Source organism: Aphidius gifuensis, linkage group LG1 (assembly GCF_014905175.1).
Source record: "Aphidius gifuensis isolate YNYX2018 linkage group LG1, ASM1490517v1, whole genome shotgun sequence".
In the NCBI taxonomy this organism is placed as follows: domain Eukaryota; kingdom Metazoa; phylum Arthropoda; class Insecta; order Hymenoptera; family Braconidae; genus Aphidius; species Aphidius gifuensis.
Window position 1 is genome coordinate 4,195,750 of NC_057788.1, and position 21,565 is coordinate 4,217,314.

The 21,565-nt window shown below is 28.1% G+C and overlaps 1 protein-coding gene and 1 long non-coding RNA gene across 4 annotated transcripts; one reads left to right on the top strand and one right to left on the bottom strand.

The window, feature by feature from the left end:
• Positions 1–410: 410 nt before the first annotated feature.
• Positions 411–17,032, bottom strand: LOC122861046. Of its 3 annotated transcripts, none has more exons than XM_044165210.1 (2): positions 1,413–1,661; positions 411–1,301 (listed from the first exon to the last, which is right to left on the bottom strand). In XM_044165210.1, exons 1-2 carry the CDS (start codon positions 1,464–1,466, stop codon positions 792–794), a joined length of 564 nt encoding a protein of 187 aa, XP_044021145.1. In that variant the 5' UTR covers positions 1,467–1,661; the 3' UTR covers positions 411–791. The 3 variants fall into 3 exon arrangements, with proteins under 3 accessions (XP_044021145.1, XP_044021143.1, XP_044021144.1); XM_044165208.1 differs by lacking the exon at positions 1,413–1,661 and adding an exon at positions 16,928–17,032 and having other exon boundaries at positions 778–1,301; XM_044165209.1 differs by lacking the exon at positions 1,413–1,661 and adding an exon at positions 5,054–5,213 and having other exon boundaries at positions 778–1,301.
• Positions 2,080–7,511, top strand: LOC122861047. Its single transcript, XR_006374462.1, has 5 exons — positions 2,080–2,631; positions 2,747–3,060; positions 5,595–5,870; positions 5,958–6,670; positions 6,788–7,511. It is a non-coding gene; the product is annotated as an uncharacterized LOC122861047 (long non-coding RNA).
• Positions 17,033–21,565: the final 4,533 nt, after the last annotated feature.

The window sequence follows — 21,565 nt, forward strand, 5'->3', positions numbered from 1 at the left end:
GGAAAAAAAAATAATAAATAAATAAAAACCTATATATGTGAAAATAATTAAACATAAAAAATAGATGTTTCATTATTTTACTACAGTTGAGTTAAAAAAAAAAAAATAATAAAAAATTACTTGTTATTTTTAAATACGCGTATTAAAAACATTTAAATAATATTAATGAAATATAATAATAAAAACGAAAAATTAATATAAGAGTAGGTGTGGTATATCGTGATTAGAGCAGTGAAGGGAAAGTGAAAATTACCAACGTCGCTTATTTGCCTTGGTCGATGTCGACTAATTGTTATTATAAACTTACCAGCATAGGTTTAATCATAATAGCTTTGGGCTAATTGGATAGATAATTACGGGTAAAGGTAATTACGTACGTATATGCCAACATGACGTATATATGCTTACACAAAATAACTCGGTAGTCGATATATATTGTATTCATGTTAATATACAATATACTTGTTGTGATCAACAAAATTACTATCAATTATCAATTATTTTTTACTTGCCACAATTATATCACTAGTCAGAAATTATTTTAACTTAATTTTAAATTAAAATTCAATTAAAATTTAACATGTTTTATTGCATTTATAATTCAAATTATTGTCAATTTATTTTTGAATCATAATTAAGAGTTTTAAATAGTTAAAAGTCATTTAATATTTTATTCTTTTATATCATCATTATTATTGAAGAATAAAAAAGATAAAATTTATTCAAATTATTATTATTTTTTTTTTTTAGAAAAAGAAATAAAATATATAATTTTTAAATTAGTCGATTAGTTAAACAACTAAATTGTTTACTATAGGAATATTTGTTGGTGGAATATTTGTTGGTACTCCTGCTAATTTTTTTCCTTGAAATCCATCGCCAAAATTTGTTACTGGAAATTGATTGATTTTACCGAAAAAATTGTTAAACATAGTCACGATAAATTGTATGAATCCCTGGATTGGAGTTCCTCGACACATAGCCAATAAGTTGTCAAGCATTTTTTGAATAGCAGGAATAAATTTTGACAAGCCATTCATTAACCCATTAGGTAATGGTCCAAAAAATCTTCTTGTTGATAGATTTTTTAATCTTGTAGAAGATTTTCTTGTGACTGGTGCTTTTGTCGTTGTAATTATGTCTTCATATGATTTATCAAAAGCTTCTTCTTCTTCTTGGTCTTCTTCTTCTTCATCTTTGACCACATCAACATGAGCATCATGTTGATCTTTTGCAACTTTTGCACGTAAGTTACTTAATGCTCTTCTAAAACTCTCTTGCAATATATCCTCATCTGCAGCCTGAAAACAAAATATTCAAATATTAATCAATAATGTCTTTTTTTTTTTTTTTGTAATAAATAAATATATATTGATGAAAAATGAGTAAATAATTTTTTTTGTTTTTTATACGTTTATATTAATAGACGTCAGACTCAGTAAAATAAATATAATGATACACTTCATCCTGGTTAATTTTTAAATGCCACAACAGACAATAGAGTAGAGTTGAATTAACAAAATTTTTTTATATTCTGTACATATATACTCAACAAACAGTCGTCATATATCATGGCAATGCTGGTTAGTAAGCAATCGTTTCGTCCCACCCACCCACACAGTGACCAATTGCTCTTGTTGAATCAAATTTTTATCGTAGATAAAACCACATCGAACACATTCGTCACGGTTATTTACATCAAACATAAATATGTATTTTACCTTTTTTATTAATTAAAAAAAATAAAAATAAATTTAAACTCAAACAATAACTAGTAATTTTATTGGTTATTTTTTAACTGTTGGAAAATTGGTTGAGTAATTTGATCATATAAAAAATAATAATTGTTATTATTTATTGTTTTTTTGATTATACAAATGATGTAGAGAATACACACACATATATTATTTTTATTAACTTTTATCAATGATTAAATAATGTTTAATAAAAATAAAAAAATAAAAAATGATCTATATTTAAATTAAACGATTTAAATTGAATATTTAAAAATTAAATTGCAATAATGCAAATAAAATTTTATATGTATAAATTTAAATTTAACTGTACGTGTATTAACAAGTAAAAGGAAGTCTCGGTTAGTCTCAAGAATCGGCAGGAAGTTTAACAAAACAACTATATGGCCCTTCTGAATATTTTGATTTGATTAAATAATCGAATTCTGCCATCTCAACTTCTTTATAGTTAAATTTCCTTTTTATTTATTTTTTTTTTTTTTTCCATCATCGTTATGTATATAAATATATTTATCCACAGATACATCACACATATAGAGTATGTGAAATTAAATTGAAGAACAAAATTAAAGAGAGAAAAAAAGGATAAAAAACTATTGCTTCTTGGTTTACCCCTACCGTCATTCATCTCTATTCGGTTCTTTCTCTTCATATTCAAATGCCATTGACGCTTCAATGAATAATACTCAATGATAAATTTGTAGGCGTATTCAGGATGGACCACGACAGCATTGAGACCTTGAAATTTAACCGCTTGCTAAACGTGTGCACACATTTGAATACGTTTATAAAAAACAAAACAAAAAAAAAAAATTATTATAAAAAGGTAATATGAAGATGAGAAGGATTTTTAAGGTATACCTGGACGTAGCAGAAGGTAAAGTACTTTTTTTTATATTTATTTGATTTTATTTAATAATTTGGTCATTGAACTCAATTCGAATCAGACCCTTTTTTGTTATTTAATTTTTTTTTATTTATATTATTTTCAGTTTGAAGGGTGAAACGTGAGTTTCATCAATTGCATCAGCTGATCTTTTACCTTTGGACCTCTGCAGGCATTCTATAAACTAAAGGCATGTATTACTAGCTAGAGTCTATGATTTTCACTTTGAAAAGTCCTCCGGGGTATCAATTGAACAAGGATTCATCTGGCAAGATGGAAGTGAATGATTTTGAGGAAAGGAACGAGAAGCCCTTGAAATAGGATTGTCCGCACCATCGGCTAGAAATCCCATCAAGTATCGTACTAACTGGAGAAAATGATGTTGCTTGAAAGAGAGACAGAGTGTGGTGTTATATGATGGTATGTACCAAGCTAGTTATAGTTTATAATAAGGATTCTATCCATCGTATATAACGCGCCCCGTTGGGCCTATCTATTTATTGGGTGAAAATGTCTTCAAGCCAAATCCCCGTGTAATGCGATCGTAGTATACTTGCTATACTGCAATCTTCATGTATGATTTCGATCATGATCAGCAATTGTTTTTCATCACACAGTGTTTTTTTTTTTCAAATTTAAACTAAAAGAGTATTATTTTTTAAATCATTTCTTGGCATAAAATAATTTACATTTACTTCAAATTTAACAACAATGCAAGCAACTGGATTTTAAAACGCCCGAATTAATTTTGAAGCTTTGAGAAGTGGTGGACTTAAACTTGAGGTAGCTATAGTTTGAGGTAAAGCTTGGAGAAATTACTGTACAATTACTAAAGGTTTATCCACATGGAAATTAAAAATGTGACGCAATGAGCCCATAGACGTTTATGTACACGTTTACTAAAAATTCAGTGGTGCAAACACGACACGACTCTACGTTTATTTATTTATTATTTTTTTCTTTTTTTTCTTCATTTTCATTTTACATTTTTCAATTGCAGCCTGTTCATATATACCTTTCATCCCCTTCTTTATATATTCAAACCTATTCTCACTTTTATTTATTTTTTTTCTTCTTCATCCGTAAAGCAATTCTTTCGCGAGGACTTTCAACTAAGAGTTAACGATTTCGTAAAGTGTGATTATATATATATTTATTTTCTGGCTTTGGTCTTTTTATATGCACCAAAAAGAATGACGCTCGAATAGCCACCAAGTTGCATGTAAAAGTGCATCAAAGCAATCCAAAAGTTCAATTTCTTTTCTCCACCCACATACAACCTGCTTGTCCATAATTTTTTATTTTCCTTTTTTTTTCTTTTTTGCTTTGTAAATTATTATTATTTTTCATCATTTAAAATTGATTATGATTTATTTTTAACTTTTTATGAATTTATTATATTTCAATGTATTAAATTGATATTTGATGAGAAATTCATTCGTATTCCAGTCTCTCATTTATTTTTCAATTTTCATAAGTTTGTGAAATATAGAAAAATTTTCCCTGAAGTAAATTTTGGCGTCTCAATTTTTATTGTATTAAATTTTTTTTATCTTTTTATTTTTTGTTAACTCTGTCAAACGTATTAAAAGCCGATCAAAGTTTATAAATAGAGAACTTTAATATTGGCGAAAGATATTTAGTAAAGACGGGGAAATAAAAAAGGGCGTTGCATGAATATAGAGTTGAGGTACACTCTGTGACATTTTTTTTTTTTTTTTTTTCAAGCCCCAAGCAACTTGGGTACGTTGATTATTAAATTTTCCACGAATTGAGCGCACTCGTTCATGTTGTATGGTAAAAATCATCTTGAACAAGGGAGAATAGCAATAAATGGACTGAGAAATTTGAGTCTGTACACTGATCAAGAAGTATCATAAGTGAATTATTCGTTCATCTCAACGTAGACAAGACATCAGAAAGACGATTACAATTTTCCATTTTATCATATACCTTTATTTATATACCATCAATTTGACCATCCCTAAATATTAAAAATGAGAAAGAAAAAAAAAAAAGGAATGAATTAATACAAAGAAGATGATGAAAATAATAATCCGATTGAAATCAAATGAATAATAACTCACTTGTAAAATACAAATTTAAAAACATGAGATGAAAAAAAAAGTGATTGATTGAATTAAATCAAACTCAAGCATTTTTTTAAATCCTTGGTTTCATATAAATGTGGGTACCAATCGACCTTCATAAAAACCGTCATCATCATGTCGTATTTTATTGGTGAAAAGAGGCAATAGATCCAACAAACGATGAGGCTTTATTATGTATACATATCCTCACAATCAAACAAGTATTTTACTATTGCTAGCCTAACTCCCATCATTTGTGCACCTGCAAAAGATCCCTTTATAAAAATAAAAAATATAAAAATAAAAAAAAAGGGTATGCATACCGTATGTAGGAGGCCAATATTTAAATGTGCGCACGACCGATCGGCGCCGTCATGAATCCTATACATACACTCTGGTTTTTATTCAAATTGCCGATCGTTCAAGATACCAACGATCGCGTAACCTCGTATTCCAGCTGGGGGACACACTGTTTGCTGTTCATTGTTAAAGCACGTCCGTTTATATTTTTTTTTTTTTCCATCTATAAAAACCAAACAAATATTATCCTGTACATTTATCTTACGATCAATTCTTCATCTCTAAAAGGCCAAGTTTATTTTTAAATAAAAAAAAAAATCAAATAAATAATAAAATAATATAAATAAGCGAGAAAAGAAAAAAAAATAAAGAAAATATTTATATTCACACGGAATTCTTGCAAATTAAATTTTCAAAATCAATAAAAGAATTTTTTTTTAGTATAAATCTAGATCATGATCTAGATTAATCATCGTGAGAATGAATATTTTATTCAACGAATGATCTATTTATATCTGCAGCTAAAAATATAAATAATACATGATACTCTTTGTATTATTTTAGTACGATGAGACTGGATAAACGAAGACAAATTAGGCTAAGCAATCGAAACCCAAGTTGGTTTGGTCTAAAATTCATTCTAAAGTCTGAAGATGCCTTTAGGAAAAAGCCTTTGGCATTGGACTGTCTCTGTATACCTTAGCTCATAGTATATTTTACAAGTACAATCGTTGGATGAAGATGAAACACACGAACCAAGTGAGTGGCAAGACGTTGGTAGAATGCCTCAGGGATGGGAAATGATGGCACACGCAACCTGAACATACGATAAGATATAAGGTAGATGAAAATAGAGAGAAATTGTCCGTTGGTATTAAGTAAAGGAGTTTATGTATTTGTGTAATATTCCGTTTGTCTTGTCTTCAGAGCATCAAGTAATGTACATAAAACACTAGGATATATATACACACACAAGAGAAATATACTGCTGAGGGACACAGTTGATGGCGGCTTGACTATAGTTTGAGTGGAATTGAGGAAAGGCTGAAGAGTGACGGCATAAGCACAGCTACTTCTCAGAGCCAACTACTACTTTTACTATAACAACTACCAACAACTCCATATAACTATATTGTTATTGTACAATTTGCCAAGACCAAGATGGCTATATGATGAGTGTGAGAAGCACCTTTGGACATCATACCAACATATTTTAACCTTTGATGCTTGCTGAAGTTTTATTGTCCATGTATTTTAAGCTTTGTTTGATTATTAATAATTCTTTTGTTAATTTAATTTTTTTTTTTTGTTATCTTACTGTTTTTAGAATTTTTTTTCATGAAAATATATAATATAGATCGAAGACTACGTGACTAATGTACTGAGGGAAAAGTGAAAAAAAAATTAAAGATAACGAGAATTTTTTAAAATTATATTCGAGGAGATTAATTTGGTGGATTGTCTAAAGTTTTACTGTTGACCAAGATCAAAGCAATGAGAATTACTTGAATCTTCTCTTTATTGTTGTTGTTGTTGTTGATAAAGTATACATCTATATTTATGTTTAATGCAATAACGAAGACGTTTGTTGGATAGCTATGGAATTTTGAGAATCAAGATTCTTGTTAATTCATCTGATGGTAAAATTTATTCTCAAAACTTTATGTATATTTATATATGATTCTAAGAATATAAATGAAAATTATATAATTTTAGTAGTTGCATTATATATATATACATCAATTTTGATTTTGTAGATTTGTATATACAAGCCATACACATCAAACGAAATAAAATAAAATCATAAATGAAGAAGAAGAAGAAGAGTCTGACTTGTGAGTAGTTTCAAGAATTATAAAGATGTGCACTAGTAGATTTCACAGCAGTAGTCTATGACTGTTTGGCTGTCTTGGAAAATTTAAAGACAGAGATAGATTTATTAGATGTGAGTGGGGTTTGTTCTTTACACAAATAAAACAGCACTTAGTAAAGCTCGAGTACTTACCTCTTCACCGCGACAACACAGACAATGGGAATATGACATCTGTCTTGGGCTATGTGTTTTCATCTCTATCTATTATTGTGTGACAGGTAACGACACGATGCGAACTTGTATGTAAATTTGAAGCTTGATATATAAACACGCACAATAAATAATGTCTATGATGATGACAGACAAAATTTCGATTCAAGATTAGTTATTAACATTATATATTCTTGTGATTAAAATTAAATTATCATTATTATTTTTTATTTCATGTAAATTCCATTGGATTAATGTAATTTACAATGAAATACCGATGATGATGATTATGACATGTGATAGACATTTCTATTCGTTCAGTTGATTTTTAAAAAATTGAAAATAAAAAAACAAAAATTAAAATACTATCAAGTCTCGTTGCACTCCGGGGCATCTTCGAGCACGATCAGACAAGAAATGAGAGATAATATTTAAAGAAAAAAAAAAAAAAAAAAAAACATCACATATATATATCTGCCAGGGGCAGATTTAACCTCGACCACCCCGTACAAAAGGGCATGCCTATACTAAAAATGATAAATACAAAAATTAAAAAAAAGTAAAATAAAAATTGGCAATATACAGGGCCTTACTCGCGCCCGCGCAACGCAATATGAAATGCAGCAAAGTTTGGACGTTTTGGCATGCCCCGGACAAGCAGACAATCAACTCATCGAGGCGTGCGGATGCATTTTTATTATATATTATAGACTTGGCCAATGCCTTACAACATATCCGTACGTCACTCACAATGTCAGTCGCTAACGTACCGTCTCGAACGTTATTTTATACATTTTATTTTTTTTATTTTTCATTATACTTGGTTATATACATCTTGAGAAACGATTCTCAAACCGATATTATAAGAATACGCCCTATTTCGATGATGAGAAACACCAAATTATTGAATCTTTGTCACACCTTTTCAAATTAAATTTATTCTTTAAATATATCTATACACAAAAAAAACATACATTATTCTTTTCATTAAAATGAATTTTTTTTTAATTTGTTTTTTATATTATGCAATATTTTATTGTCGATTATATTATTGTCGATGCGGATAAATGAAGAAAAACACCCGGTAATATATTTGAATAAATGTATCGAGCTCCCATGCAAGAATACCCTTGGCTTTTTTTTTTTACCGCCCACTCTTCACTCTTCATCCGGCCCATTCTTTTTTGAATCAGCCCCATACATAATTACCATCTGATAGAGTCCCTGTTCTGATGTCTGACTGTACCATTCGCATATTTTAATTTTTTTTTTTTATTTATTTTATATTTACAACACGTCAGAGGTGTATCGTTTTATGCGATGATTCTCTGAGAGAATTGTAAAGTTGTGTATATAAACACAATTGAGGCCTTGATATTGACCAATCGCTGATGGTCAAATACATGGTCAGAAATTTGCAAGCTAATGCAGATAAAAATGATCGAACCGTCACTATGGCCGGCTATTGATCCATCGGCCATATTGACTATTGATCCAATCTTATTAAATAAATTTAATTGCTTAGAATTTTATTTTGTTTACTATTTAAATTTTTGTTATAAAATAAATCATAATAATTGTAGATATTTATGCAACTGCAACACCTGCCAATATTTTTTTACGATTATATATTCGTTACAACACCTGTTTCCTGCGGGTGTGAGAGTTTGCCAAAGGCTTTCTCCAAAAAAAAAAAATACAAACACAGATAACTCATTGAATCTTTAAAGTAAAAATTTAGCACTATCTTTGAGAAATAAAATTTTCAATGTACATATAAAAAAAAGATAAATAAAAATAGTTACTAACATGCAGGTAGTAAAATTTTAAGACCCTGTTTGATGCAAGAAAGTGTCATGCGTGTAAATTTTTTTTTTTTTTTTTTTTTTTGTCATTGTGACACGTTCTCCCACGCGTAACGTTTGATCGAACCCGTTTTTTCTTTTTCTATTTTCGACTCTTTATATATATATTTTTTTTATCCTACTATATTTATTTTTTTGTTCCTTTCTTTGTCTTTTTTTTTTACCAACGATAAGTATCTTACGTGGTTTATTCTCGAGTACCTTCAGCAGAGAGGGAAAAAAAAATGAAAAATATAATTTTAAATCCACCAAGCGGAAAAGCCCTTTGTACTGTGATTTTCGATTCACTTGACCGATTTTATAGGTCGACGTCGATTTTTTATATCTACTGTTCGATGCAGTGTGATATATGTATATATATGAAATTCATTCACACAGTATTAATCCCGTCATTTCTCATTTTATATAAACGTTTTTAATTTTTTATTTTCATTATTTTATTTATTTAACTATTATTGCTTTTTAAAGGCCTGTAGGCGAATAAAAATATGACGATCTACACGTTGACGGCCGACTAGCTGTTGATTTAAATTGAAAAATAAAATGAAAAATAAAAAAAGTTAATAGAAACGTTGGATCACCTGTCGACTACTCATTTCCACCTCAACAGCAACTTGATATATTTATCTTGATAAAAAATTTCTATTGTCATCGACGTCCAGTTTTCACCCTTTATTATTGCTTCCACAAACTTATATTTATTCATTAACAATTACCACAGATAAAGGGTATTTTTGATCCTATCACAAAACAAGTTTCAACTTAATCATAAAAATATATAACAACAAAAAAAAATACATATAAAATGTTTAAGTGAAATGAATACAAACAAATAAAAATAATATAAAAAAATTTATTCTCAAGAAACAGCTGATGAGGTCGCTGAACTTTTTTAAAATTCATTTGAAAAAAAAAAAAAATAATAATAGTATAATAAATAAATCAAATGTTAAAGTCGATTGAAAGGGATAAAAAGCAAAGTTCTTTCGTCTCTCAGAGATTACGCTAAGATCACGTGCGCGCTGAAGTGAATGTCCAATAATATACATTTTTTTTTTCTTTTTTTAATTTTTTTTTCATACATTTATTTACGTGTTTTATATATTTATTTATTTATTTTTTTTATTATTTTGGAAATCACCCTCGCCAAGTTAAGCCATCCATGAAAGGAATGATCAGGGTGTACAGAGTATAAGGATACTCCAATTCCCGATAGACTCAACTGACGAATCAACACATAGACATGTATACACATTGATCCATTACACGCGCACATAAAAAAATAATATAAAAAAATATAAAAAACAGGTAAGAAAGTTGGGCTGATCTTTGAGGGAGCTCAAATTTCCAAGTCGATTCTTGCGCGAACTAAGAATTGTTGTTCATTGTACAAAAATTTAATTTTTTTTTTTTTTTTTTTTCTTTATTTTTTCACGGTTTTTATTTGTTACAGGCTTTGTCGTCAGTCTTGTCGTGAGAAGTCCTTGGACGACAGTTGATACTTCGATACAGTAGTATACATGGTCACATGCACTATATTTTTTTCATTTTTTTTTTTTTCATCTACGTATGATACAACAAGAGGACAACAAAGAGAATGAAAAAAGAAAAAGTGTATTTGAAAGAATAAATGATTCACACAATATTCATGTGTTGAATATGGGTTACCCTCGTTAGACATGACTATTGGAATTGTATCAAATAAAATAACAATTTATCCTCATTGGCATTTATGGATACACTTGATAATATTAATTTAAAAATTCAAAATTAAATGAATGAATTATAAATCGATCATCAATATTTATTTTTTGAATCTTACTTTATTATTTTAATATTTTATTACTACTGTAATGAGACACGGTAATAATTGTACACTACGCTCAATTGAAATCTTAAAGTTTGAGTTTAAATAATGCCTGAATTAAGCTCATCACTGGTGCTGAGTAATCAAACAATTAAATGTTCTCGTTAGGTTTATCTGGTAGTGTTATGCCGAGTGAATGACGACCAAGCGATTTTCAACAAAATAATGCTTACCCATCGATATTACACATTGCCCTCCAAAGTTCAAAGTCAAATTAAACCTTCTTACTTAATACTTGATCCATCAAATTGACTGTTAAATTAATGTAAACTTGATGAATATAATTTTCATATAATACTGCTAAATTAATAGATGTTAAATAAAAATTAAATTAATAAGTTCATAGAGAGTGATGTCTTCTATACTTGACCCTGTTGTTAATTCGATTTTGTTTTATACTAAAATCTGGACACTGTGAACACACACAAGTACACAGACATAAAATTTAAAAAAAAAATAAAAAACTCACACTGCATCAAGCACTGTTCTTTATGAGGCTGTTAAAGTTTTGAAAAAGTGAGAGAGTGTCGAGGAAAAAGGACCAACGAGTTAAGTATATTCACACAAAATTGAATACTTGATAATATGAATATTCATTATACAGAGAATTTTAATATATATTTTATGATAGTATACCTTTTCTTTGATGCAAAGTCGGTGTACGTACTTTTATATATGTATACTATACATTGAATTAAATACCTCGATTCATTGTTCGATGAATATCATGAGGATTTAAAGGATTCAACGTTCATTTTATATATACATTCAGGTAAATCCACTAAAATTTTAATATTGATTTTATAAATATACTTGTATTATAAGTAAAAATAAATTTTTATTACAATTCACATTTGTATCTTTAACTTGTCAATTTAAGACCATTCAATTTTATAAAATCGTTTTGACAATTAACATAAATTAGACTTTAACTGGACATTTGCCAACATTAAATATTTTTTATTTGTTATTATGAAGAGTTAAAAAAAAAAAAATGAAATTCTTTTTTTCATTCGGATTTTTATATGCCAGTTAGATTTTACGATCAAACCCTAAAAAAAATGACCAAATTATTATGTGTCTTTATAAGCAGGGGGTCCCCCAAAGTTATGTCTTACTCTTGTCCAGCAGTAGAAAAAATATAGACACTCGTTATTTAATTTTATTTTTTTTTATTTTTCTTTCTTTTCAAACTGTAATAATATTTGAGTACTTGAGAGATGATTATTGAATCAGTTGTACAACTAACTAAATTAATAAATAAAAAAAAAACTTTAGCATCAAGTGTAGTTGGCAATATGTCAAGTCAGCTATTATGTCAAGATGTCGAAATACATCAAGTGGCATTGTACAACAATGTTTTTACTATTTATATATGGTAAATAAGGAATCGAGTAAATTTCAAGATTCAGTCTGAATATTTCAAAGATATTGTGTGAGTTTAGAGAGAGCCCCTGTGGTTTATATACACGAGAGAAGATCTGATTGTCAGTTTGACGGGTTCGACTTTGTATATATAGTTGTTACAAAATATACAGTATGCTCTTGATGCATAACTCTGTCTTATGTATACTTCGAAGGCCTGTCTGACTGTTAATTATTATTACCAGCCAATCAAGATAATATTAAATTATAAAATATTATTTATATTTTGAATATATATCAACGAAATGAGAAATCAATACCTATATCAGCCAAGGAGGATTAACATTTTGACAGATTAAATGATTTTTTTTTTTAAATTTATTTTCTTTTTTTATTTGGCCCTTGACAAGTGGAAGGAAGAAGATGAACATTCAAAATGGTGGATAAGGCCTAAATTAACCTCGAGTAGTAGTTCAAGCAGGGCCCTCCAAACAAGATTCAATCTACTTAGTTATTCGTATCATGTTTTATTCTTGCGAAAAACCCGTCCAAATTTAACTCGTCAAAAATTATGTTACTTGCTTTAGTCTTTTTTTTTTATTTTTTATTATTTTTTCGTGTTTTTTTTTTTTTATATTTCTTACTCTTTTCACCTTCCAAAAACACCTCTAGATCGTATCATCACCAAGATTTAAAACGTCGCTTTCTTGCCGATCTGGTAGCACGAATTTTGCTCGTTTGTTCGTGGAATTTACCAACTAATTGGTAACCTAGTCGTCTTTACTGACCGTCGAACGTCATCATGAGCCATATGTGCCACCTGAATCTTTATTTTTTTTAATTTAAAACAAGATTTCTTTTTATTTTATTACTTGTATATATTTATATATTAAACAAAAAAAAAAAAAAAAAGATAAAATTAATATTAACTATACGATAAAAGTAATTTTATATATATTTAAATTTAAAAAGTATTATTTTTTAATTCTTTTGGTGACATTTAGATGAGCCATCTTATATGTTTTTCAAGGAAATTACTCGTGGTTGAATAATTGCCACTATATGATGTAAACTAAAAGAGGTCCTTACAAATATTTTCCTATATGTATATGTATGTCATAGTGTTGGGCTTGAGCATATTCTAAAAGGGATCGAAAATAATACGATGCACCTTTCCACTTTGGTATCACGTGTCTGTTATGGTCTCATGGTGGTTTCTCTCGTCTACGCTACTTAACAAACTTAGCACAACACATACCCCTCTCTTTTTCTTGCAAAATTTTCATCTCCCTTATATCTTCAATCATTCTCATGGTATGTCATCTCTTTCAGTTCTTCTACTATTCGTATGTTTTGCTTTAGCAAGAAAATTTTAACCAAGGAAATTCTTAACACTGTTAAGATATGTTAATTTTGTTTACCTGTAAGCTATTATTAAGGAAAGAGGATATTTTCTAACGTGCTTAGGAGGCTAAATCAGTTTAGTTTTCACGACAAGTAAGTGTGTTTGAAAATGTACATCTTATGGGGATATATAATATTACCAAGTGAAAAGAGAAATATAGTATTAACCAAGCCAAAAGTGCCATCAGAGGATTGACGATACTTAAAGAGCTTTCAAAACATCAGCAATGACAATGACTTTATATATAAACATAGATATACTTTGTTATCATTAAATCCAATCGACCGACAATAATTTTATTACAAAATGTATATTTAATATAAAAATTAAATTATATTAGTTTTTTTTTTCTTTTAATACTTTAAGGATCTCCCTAAATTGTTAAAGCTTTGAAAGACAATTTAAAGTGTTTGCCATCACTAATAACCTGGTCGTGCAAACCTAGCATTATTAACAGGTTTGCAAACATTTTCAGTATTAGTGATCTCACCTAGTCAACTTATAGCCCATATTTTCATTTCTCTTATCCACTTTAAATTTTCGATCTCTTGTACAGATATTTACCTTGTCTATATACAAAGACCTGGAAATTATATCCCTCGTGATTTTATCAAGATAAAGGATTTTACTTGTCTTACAAAATTATACTAAATAACATACATATAGAAATTTTCATTCTGTTGATAAATGAATTTGTAAAATTGAATTTTATGCATATTGTGTGACAAAATAGATCATGATGTATAAATACTTTGATAAAACTGAATAATTTAACATTGACATCATAAAATAAATTTACTAGTTACATTAAAAGCACTTGGATTCCGTAAAATTAAAAATAAATATAAAAGAAAAGTTATTATAATTAATTGAATCTTTTAAATTGAGAAAAGTTAAATAATAATTCACAATGAATTTTGTTAAATGTAAAATGACACAGTCTGACAAATATATAAACGTAGACATAGATTGGCACAATGACAAAGGATGGCAATGGTAATTTGTTTCAAGTCGAACGCATAACATTAATATTCTGGCAGCATTCAAAAAGACTATTTCTCAGTTGTAAAATATATATATTTTTTTTTTACCAAACAACTTTGTCTCTCTCTCTTTTAATATATCTATTTACAAATTATAATATATTTGTGAATTTCCCAACAATAAAAATAATAATAAACGTGTCGGTGTCTTTTGTCTTGCTAATATATTTCCAGGAAATTTGACTGATATACAATTGATAATTTCATATATATGTCTTTATCCATGACACAGATTTAAACAAGTAAACAAACATAAAAATAATAATAAAAATAATAATAATAAATAATATATATACTCAAATGTGTTTATTTTTTTATTTTTAAAAATTCTCTTTTATATATTTAATATTTATATAAATTGAGCTGAACACGTCGCGATGAAATACTAAAATATACTAAATGCGACATCAGAACATTAACATTGGATCGTTACTGGGCTCATGGCTTTTATGTTCAAGCAACAATGCATAAATACATATAACTGATTCTCTCCCTAAGGTTTTTGTTCATTGTATCGTTTTGCATACACCAGTCATCTACTGTCGTATATGATATTCAAGCGTAGGAGTCAACCGGGGTGCAGCTTAACTTGCTGATATTTTTTTTAAAAATATAATATAATGTTAAATAAAAATAAATTTAAAGAAAAATAATAAATATTAAAAATTCAGTTGAAAATAAAAAAAAAAAATATGACTGATAAAAGAGTAAAAGTAATGAGATCATTACTGTGTCGACGAAGATGAATTAAGAGATGAATGGAATGAATAAAAAAATAAAAATAAATAAAGAGGTCATTGGACGTATATAATAATTCTAAATATACAAAATACTTATGAATAGATAGATATAGATTGAAGATAATAAGATAATATCTTCGAGAGCAATCATCGGGTAATATTTTTGGTTGACATGAGTCATGTGCATGTCGAGACATGAGTGGCAAAGTCATATGTCGTAGACACTTTGTCGATGCCAGAAATAATATCAGTATCTTGTCAGTTATATTTATTTAATTTTTGATTTTAAAAGCTATATGTATTACCCGGGGTTAACTGAACCATTCATTTATCAGCTAACAAACTATATTTGTCCTTCTTTATTTATATATATATTTTTTACTTTTTTATTACTATTGCTATTATTATTTTATTATTCTCGTTGTCAACTTGTGTAAAATATTGCATTAAAAATATCAAATACTAAATAAATAAAAAAAAAAACATTTCAAACATAATTTTTATATAGAAAAATAATAAAATAAAATAAATACGAAGAAAATATATATTAAAAAAAAAAAAAATCCTTGTCTTCTTGGCAATTTGTCCGTGATTGTAATGCGATGTCTCACGACCCCCGCGATGTAATCTTCTTGTTGCCAGGAATAGAATATCCGATTCAACTCGAAAATAATAACAATAATAATACTAGGAAAAAAAAAAGATAAATAATTTCAAGACTATTTATTTTTTATCTATCAAATTTAATATATTTTCATTTGTCAAAATTAAAATAAATAGACAGATTTTAATTGCAATCTATTTTAATGTTTTTTTTTTTCATTTTATCGATGTATTTATAAAGAGTATATGAAGAAAACAGCGAGTGGTGTAATATTCTTCCTCATCAATGGATGTCGTTGCCAAAGGCAAAGGCACTTTCCTGACCCCCCAGAGGGCAGCCAAGAGAGGAGAAACAAAAAAATGTAAAATAAAAAAAAAGAGTAATACATACGGGGGTCGGTGATAAACAGTGTCGCTCATTCACAATGGCCGTTGAACACGCATTAAAGCTGGCTAATATGAAGTGTATTAATGGGCTTTTCATTGTCTAACTCATGCATACACGGCTACTGTCATGGGGCCTACTTTTATATCGTCATGGGGGGTCGCAGTGCATCTCTGAATCTTTTCGATATGCATTCTGTCATTTGTTTATTTTATTATTTTTTTTTTTTTCATTCAACTACCAAACATGGATAATAAATGCGTCTATAATACAAATTTAAAAAATGAGAAAATTTTAAATCAATAAATATTTTAATTTTTTAAATTTAAAAAAATAAAATAAGAAAAAGTAAAATTAAAAAAAAAACATTGACTTGATGTCTTTTGAGCAATCTGGACTAGTTCTGCCCACTGTCGACTAAATTATAGCCTCATATAATGTCCAAGCTTTGCAACGCATAAATGATTGCCCGTGTTATGTTAAACATTCTGGGTATACCTATTTTGCATTCACACATACACAAATAAATAAAATACACACATGTAAAAACAAACTATATTTTCATTGTATTATAAAATATATATTTGTATATTCACTTTACAAAGTGTGTAGGTGGATGGTTGGTCAGCCAGACACAGTAAAATTTATTTATCTCGGACAGTCGCGAATGAATACCGCGGATTTTGAATAATTCCATGTCATGATGTACTCAACTGCCCGTCTCTAAATATACATTTTCATATATGTATACAAATTTCCACCTCTTGTTTGTTACATTTACTTGGCCGGAAATTTAAGTCAGTATATGAGCATGTTTCACTATGAGAATGTGTGTTGATGTGGCCCTTGACTAGATTCTCCACAAAATTACACTACAAACTCATGTGTACAGCTTACCCTGATATATAACTTTCTCGCACTTGTCTGGGTGTATCCATATATTGCACTATTTTCATTGAAAATTAACTCAACCGTGGTGAGAATACATAATTGATAAGCAAAGAAGCAATCACCGGTTTTAAATACACATTTTATATATTTTTGTGTCTCTAATTTTATTTTTAATAAATATTAAGAAATATTTATTGCATATGTTTATATTTTGAATTCAAGTTAAAATAAATATTGAAAGATAAAAATTATATACAAGTTGGTAGATTTTTAAATTGTGCATCCGGTCCAGGAAGACTAAAATGACATATTATAGACATCATAATGCCAGAACATTTGTGTGTTTCAATTTATAACTGGATGATATCGCTTGTGAGTCTCGGTTTCATTGGTATTGTTGAATTTTTTTACAGTGTGTTATATACCAACTGACGCCACGATTTTTATATTAAAAAATATTTATAATTCGTTGGTATATATGTATGATATTAGAAGAGGAAAAAAAAAACTGAAGATCAAGTATATAGAGTGTAAGCAAAGAGCAACAATATGGGTGGGGTCGGGCCCTTGGTGCATATTATGCACCTCCTCCTTTGGTGGCCAGCTCCGGGATATTCTTTTGATATCCTGTTAACTAATGCTCCCTATTTGTTACGATTCTCACTGAAGATACATACTATTTTCTCTGATGAATCTCAACCATGCCCAACCTTTCATCTATTTTTTTTTTCTTTCTTTCTTTCGTCAAATTATCATTTTTATCTTTCTTATATTATTATGGTTATTATAATTTATTTGGTTATTTTTTTTTTTTTTTTAATCATGATACTATTCAATTGAATCTCACGAAATTTTATTTATATCTTGGAAGCACTTTCTTTATATGTTTTGTAAAATATCAACGTGTTTATTTTGCGGCTGTATAATTTAATGTTTGTCCATCAAGAAAGCTGTTGCTTCCCTTGTGTTCCAGATGCAAACGACTCTGCAGACAGCTCATAATTTTTGGCAAAAAAAAAAATAAAAAGATAAAAAATAAAAAGATTTCTATATATATAGATATATATTCAGTGGATTATTCCCACGAATGAAAATAATCGCTGAATGTTACGAACGCCTTTTGACTCGCACTGGGCGCTAACAAGCATAACCATTGCCACTTTATTATCGCTAACCAAGATCGGTATACGCGAGCAAGAATAGTGACAAATCATGAAGAACTGGTTATACTATATGTTGCATATATACATGAGTCATATACATAGGTGTTTATATACATAAACATATACAAAGTCAAAAAAAAAATTGTATACAATACACGTGGAATATTTTTTCGGCACAGTCAAAAGAATATAAAAAAATAAAAAATAAATAAACATAGATAGAAATTAACCAAGTGCAATAATATAAATATATTTTTTTTTTATTTATTCGTCGTAGTTGATGAAATTTGTCATGAATTTTTTTAAATTTTTTTATCAATGTTTAAAATTTTTATTTACTAGTTTTTTTTTTTATATTTTTAAAATCTTATCGCATGACAAAAACAGATGTCTTTTACAAGCCTTTGTTTATAGATGACTAGTTTGTGACCTCATCTCATTTATACCTATTCACTGGTTGTAATCACACACAAACAAACCACCAACGATTTATAAATATTTTTCATTTAACTTGAATTCTACAACGCCGCGACAAAAGCCACTGTATATACATATTTTATTTATTATTATTTAAAAATTTTTTTGTCTTGTTAAACACTGAGGAAACAAGTACACTGAATCGAGTGGTGAATATTTTTTTCAGATATAAAATCATAGTATTACAAAGAAATGCCGACGATAGTATATCTGTATCAATTGTATGCACATATAACGACTCCTGAATGTTTATCTAGCGATTAATATTTACATTTTTTTTGTATAAAACATGTGAGGGTTCAGGGTGAGTTCATTGATCAGCCTCTACTTGCAATAATATTTATACAAATAATAAATTCAAGGCTTCATGGTCCATTGGTGTGTGTTTGTGATTTTTTTTTTCCTGTAATTTTATCGTTTTTCAAATGATATTATAATTTTTTTTATTGTTCGATTGCACTGGTGTGTCTATATGCATTATATACAATTTTTGTACTCCATGTTTTGCCGACATGTAAATTGTTATTGTGAAAAATAATATATAGATTTGTATGAAGTACAAGTTTCAAGTCGACAGTTATATAACCACCCCGTTTCTATTAACTTTTTTTCCCCCCCAAAAATTATTTTATTTTTTTGATTGTATATACATTTTATATTATCTTCATTTAAATACGATTATGGATCGTATTGTCTTTTTTATTTTTCTTATAATATGTGTATAAATATATAATATGTTTGTCTGCGCACGCGCTGCTATCGATTTTACATTCAAATGGAGAATCTTTTGTTCTTTTGAACGAGATGCAATTTTTCAAAGAATAATCGGTACTGTTTTTTTATATTTTTCTTGGTTATTTTTTTTTTTTTTATATAGTCCTCATTTGCATGCATTAATTTTAACTTTCTTTTTTTTTTTAAATATATATTTCATTTATATTTTTAAAAAATAATTCAACTTTTTTATGAAGAAAAAATTACCAAGAAAATTTATGACATTGATCAATGATAATAATCTATACAATTAATTTTGTTTCTCATTTTTTTTCAACTTGGATATGATATCTAAAAAATTTAGATCAGATAGAAAATAATGATTAGATTCGTGCTGCAAAGGACAAAAGCAATGGTCCAGTATAAAATCAAATCAAAGATAAAAAAACGATGACATTTCTATACCAAATATATCGTACAAAAGACAACCGCCGCCTTGGCGGTCTTTTGTTATATTAAATATTATTTATGTTCAATGGGCGTACATTAAACATGCATGCTCGCGGGTATTTTTTATTTTTTTATTTCAAATGGTATGTATAAATGAGAGGAAAAGGGATAAAAGAGACCCTTGTGTACGTATTGTCCAGAATAACGCGGTGCACAGTTGCACTTGTAAATCTCCTGGGTCGTCGCGCACGATCATATAAGATACTCAGTACACAAAAAGATGAAAAAAAAAATGCATCCCAATCAGAAAACAATATCGATCCATTGTTTCATATAGACTATAAATATTATCACAAGTATTGGAATGGAATTTTTATTTTTATTTTACTCTGATCATATTTAAATGACATTTTATTTCTTTAATGGTATTATTGTTTTTGTTTCTAATGCCTTATTTTAAAGCTCATAAGTATTTTATACAATCATCAAAACGACAAATAAATATATACTTATAATTGTCGAAAGAGATGGTACAGAGTCTGCCATCTCTTGGATAGCATACGAATTTATCTCGACAGTGGTGCTTCATCCAGATCATTCAAAGCAATTCAAAGCTGTCTGTTTTTTAAAAATATATATATAAAAATACATGTATACATGAATTTGTAGAAATAAAAAATCTCGAAAACAGACTGTGTTTCACAAGCAAATGTCCCTCAAAACAAATCAAACATCGATCTTATCGCGAAATATCTCCCTCGAATATAAATCAAGTTTACGACAAAAAATTGGCTAAAATAAAAAAAAGAAGGCGAAAAAAAACGAGCGATGACGCGAATAAGCTTTTGAAAAGTGTATTGACTATAGTAACATGTATATATGTATTGTAAATGTGTGTTTATATATACAGCCTATCTTATTGATATTAGCATAGAACAGCAGTTTACAAAATCGTTGAGACACAGTAAAGTGCACATTCGGGCACAATAAAGCGATAACAAAAAGCCAATTTTCGATAGATATATATTTTTTTTTTGATTGTTATTTTTTTATACATGTGTTTATTTGGATAAAAAATTATATTCAAAATGATATGTACACTATGTAGTACTGTTTATAAACAATCCATTAAGAATTTAATAATTTTTTTATTCTTTTTTTATAGAAAATCGACAGACACAATGGAAATTGTAGCAAAGTGATGTGTGATGCAAAGAGGATTGGTGATCCATCTATATTATAATCCACATTCGTGCTACAACAGTTGGTAAATGTGAGATAAAATTCATCGTATGAATTTTCACTCTCGTCTCATTTTCTCACCTATCTTTAACAATTGAATCAAATTCAATGAGTATATAAATATCCATACATACAAGTGGCAAGATAAAGCTTGGATTTAATGTACATTTGCAATTATATAGATAAGTTACAATTGAAATAAATGTTGTTATTAATGATTAAATAACGAAAAATATTTTATTAATAATTTTATTTATCAGTTAACATATATCTATTGAAATATTTTCAAAGAATATAATTGA

Coding starts and splice junctions, on each gene's coding strand:
- LOC122861046 (XM_044165208.1), bottom strand. CDS start 17,023: ATGGAATTATTCAAAATCCGCGGTATTCATTCGCGACTGTCCGAGATA. Junction 1,302..16,927: donor ACCATCCACCTACACACTTT/GTAAAGTGAATA, acceptor TTTTGTTTTCAG/GCTGCAGATGAGGATATATT.